This window comes from Empidonax traillii, unplaced genomic scaffold (genome assembly GCF_003031625.1).
Source record: "Empidonax traillii isolate 1590-97213 ecotype Southwest subspecies unplaced genomic scaffold, ASM303162v1 scaffold2753:size18507, whole genome shotgun sequence".
NCBI classification, from domain to species: Eukaryota; Metazoa; Chordata; class Aves; order Passeriformes; family Tyrannidae; genus Empidonax; species Empidonax traillii.
This window is the reverse complement of record NW_020957946.1, coordinates 3,349-5,991: the sequence shown is the minus strand read 5'-3', so window position 1 is coordinate 5,991 and position 2,643 is coordinate 3,349. Positions and strand designations below refer to the sequence as shown.

At 51.0% G+C, this 2,643-nt stretch overlaps 1 protein-coding gene across 1 annotated transcript in view; it reads right to left on the bottom strand.

Moving 5' to 3' along the window:
- LOC114072199 (retinoic acid receptor RXR-alpha-B-like) overlaps positions 1-2,643 on the bottom strand; it is a 14,374-nt gene that overhangs the window by 9,353 nt on the left and 2,378 nt on the right. The window contains exon 3 of the mRNA XM_027910120.1: positions 1,923-2,102. Coding sequence (XP_027765921.1) covers positions 1,923-2,102 — 180 coding nt within the window. The remainder of the gene's footprint in view (positions 1-1,922; positions 2,103-2,643) is intronic.

The window sequence follows — 2,643 nt, the reverse complement described above, 5'->3', positions numbered from 1 at the left end:
CTATAGGTAGAAGTTCTGAAGGAAGAATAACAGTAAGAGGAAGCAAATAGCAAGCGTCCAAGAACTTGGCTGTTTTGAAGGCATCAGAGTTTTATTGCTACATATTGTTTGGGACAGTGTTGTAAGCAGATGGTTTTGGGGAACAGATTTGGAGGAAATTCAGTATTGGTTGTATGAGGCCAAAGGTGTCCCTCTGTGCGTGTCTCCTGCTGCAGGAATCCCATCAGTGGGGCTGCAGTTCCCACTCTTGGCATTGCCGTGGCTGTGCTGCTCTACTCAGATCTGGTGGGTGGGTTGGGGGTGCTGGATGGCTCTGTCAGAAGGGTGAGGTGGGGTACCCATCCTTAGGGTTACACTGTGGGTCAGGAGCATTTTGTGGTTTTGCTGTTGCAAGATGGAAGAGAGTGTGTGCTTTTTAGATCCAAGGACAGGCAAAAGCTAGGAGAGATCCCAAGCAGGTTTGGTGGCACAACAGCAGTTTTAAAAAATCCTAACCCTTAGAGAAATGGCCAGGGAAAATGGTTCCTTGTTTACAAGGAGAGGGGGCTTGCTGTACTCACTAACCAGAACACTCACCTTGGGATGTGCAGGGTGAGGAAATTTTGGTTCTGTGTAGTCTTGAGAAAACCTGTGTGTGGCATCTGCACAGATGTAGGCAAGGAGATCTGTGACATTCAAGCTGCCAGGGAGTCAAAATATTGTGCGATTGTCTGAAAAAGACAAAAGCTCTGTCGATCTCTATCGACACCTGTACTAATGGAGATGCAAAATACTTTTCCCTCCTCTCAACTGAAGACCTCACAAACCTCAGCAGAGGTTTGAGAATGACAGCATTTTGCAGAGGAGATAATCAGGGTTTTTTTTTTTGAGGTAAAATCTAGGTAACCTAGGGATGGAATGAATATTTTGGGCCTAAAATCAGAGGTAAACTAGAGGGGACAGAGTGTATATTTTGAGTGTAAGAGCTCAGATAGTTGTTGGGGGTAACCTGGATGAGGAAGAGGAGTGTAGAAGGTGGAAGGAAGCAATGTCTGGCAACATAGGTCAGACAGCATCAGACTGTCTGTTAGATTGTGAGCTCTCTCTCTTGCTGGGGGAGAGCAGGTTTCTCTGACTGACCAAAGTCCAGTTAGAGGCAGTTAGTTTTCCCAATTAAGAACTTAGTAGTTATCTAAAGATGCAAGTATCCCCCCCTATTATGTGTATCAATCTTAAATCTTATCCAATGCCCTGTCCAAGTTTATATATACCTATCCCCTTTTTCCAGAACCTTCCTTATCTGCCTATAAAACCCCTCCATTTTGTAAGATAAAGTTAGATCAGCATTAGCACCCACAGCTGGTGTCTCTGTGTGATTTGACCCCTGAGCTCAGCCAATACACCACTGGGCACAATGAGAGAAACTGCAGCTCAGCTGTGAACCTGCTGGTCTGAGGTGATCCAGAAACCCCAAACCACTATAGATAGTCTTTTCCAAAGGAAGGAAAGCACATAGCCCTGTGATTGAAGGTGTAGATGACAGGCTGCCTAGGGGAGGTAAAGGATAGCAAGACTTTTTGTCCCGACCCTTTCTGTACAATTGGGCGAAAGAGGCCATCGGCACAAGTGTGGAGAAGAGCCAGGTGAACACTGGTGAGCAAGATGAGTGTGGACCCCTTGACAGAAGTAGATGTTAGTTTTCTGGTGAGCTACAAACATGCCTAGTATTTTTTGACAAGGTTAGGTGGTCTCGGGCTGGCCTTGTGAGTAATCCCAACGTATTCCAGGGCTCAGCGATGGAGCACGTGCCTTTTTTATTTGCAGATGCTGCCCAGGTCACCTTTGGAAAGAGAGGAGAATTCGAGGTGAGTCAGGGCGGTGGCAGGAGGAGCAGGGGTGCACTGAGCTTTCCAAAATGCCACATAACTTTGTCCGTCGCTCACCCAGGTATCCCGTGCGATGCCAGCCGCAGCCTCCGGCATCGGCAGAGGTGGCAGGACTCCGTCTGGAGCCGGTGAGCCGAGGGCCTCGGTGCAGCTGGGAGAGTGTGAGTATGGGAATTGTTGGGGTTCGGCTGAGCTGCTGCAAAGCTCCTGAAGTGATTGTGGTTTTGTTTCTCGTAGCTGACAAGGAGAATAAGCCAGCGTCTGCAGGAACTCTGAGGTAGCCGAGACGACCTTCCTTTGCATTGAAGAAGGATTCGCACCCCCCCAGCTGTCATAAAGATAAGTGGAGGGCTGCGACCTGGAGAGGGGGAGCTGGGACGTGTTTGACTGTGCTGGGCTGGGCTGGGGTGGGGAGAGCGCCGTGTCCTCTGTACTCGTAGAATGGGGAAGCTGGGGCGTGTTTGGGGCCGTGGTTGCTGTGCTGGGGGGAGAGCGCCGTGTCCTCTGTACTTGTGGAACGGCGGAGCTTGGAGGTGTTTGGCTGCGCTGTGCTGGGGAGGGGGAGAGTGCCGTGTCCTCTGTGCTCGTGGAACAGGGGAGCTGGGCAGTGTCTGGGGCTGTGGGGGGGACAGCGCCGTGTCCTCTGTACTCGCGGAACGGGGGAACTGGGGGGTGTTTGGCTGTGCCGGGCTGGGCTGGGGTGGGGAGAGCGCTGTGTCCTCTGTGCTTGTGGAATGGGGGAGCTGGGGCGTGTTTGGGGCTGTGCTGTGCTGGGATG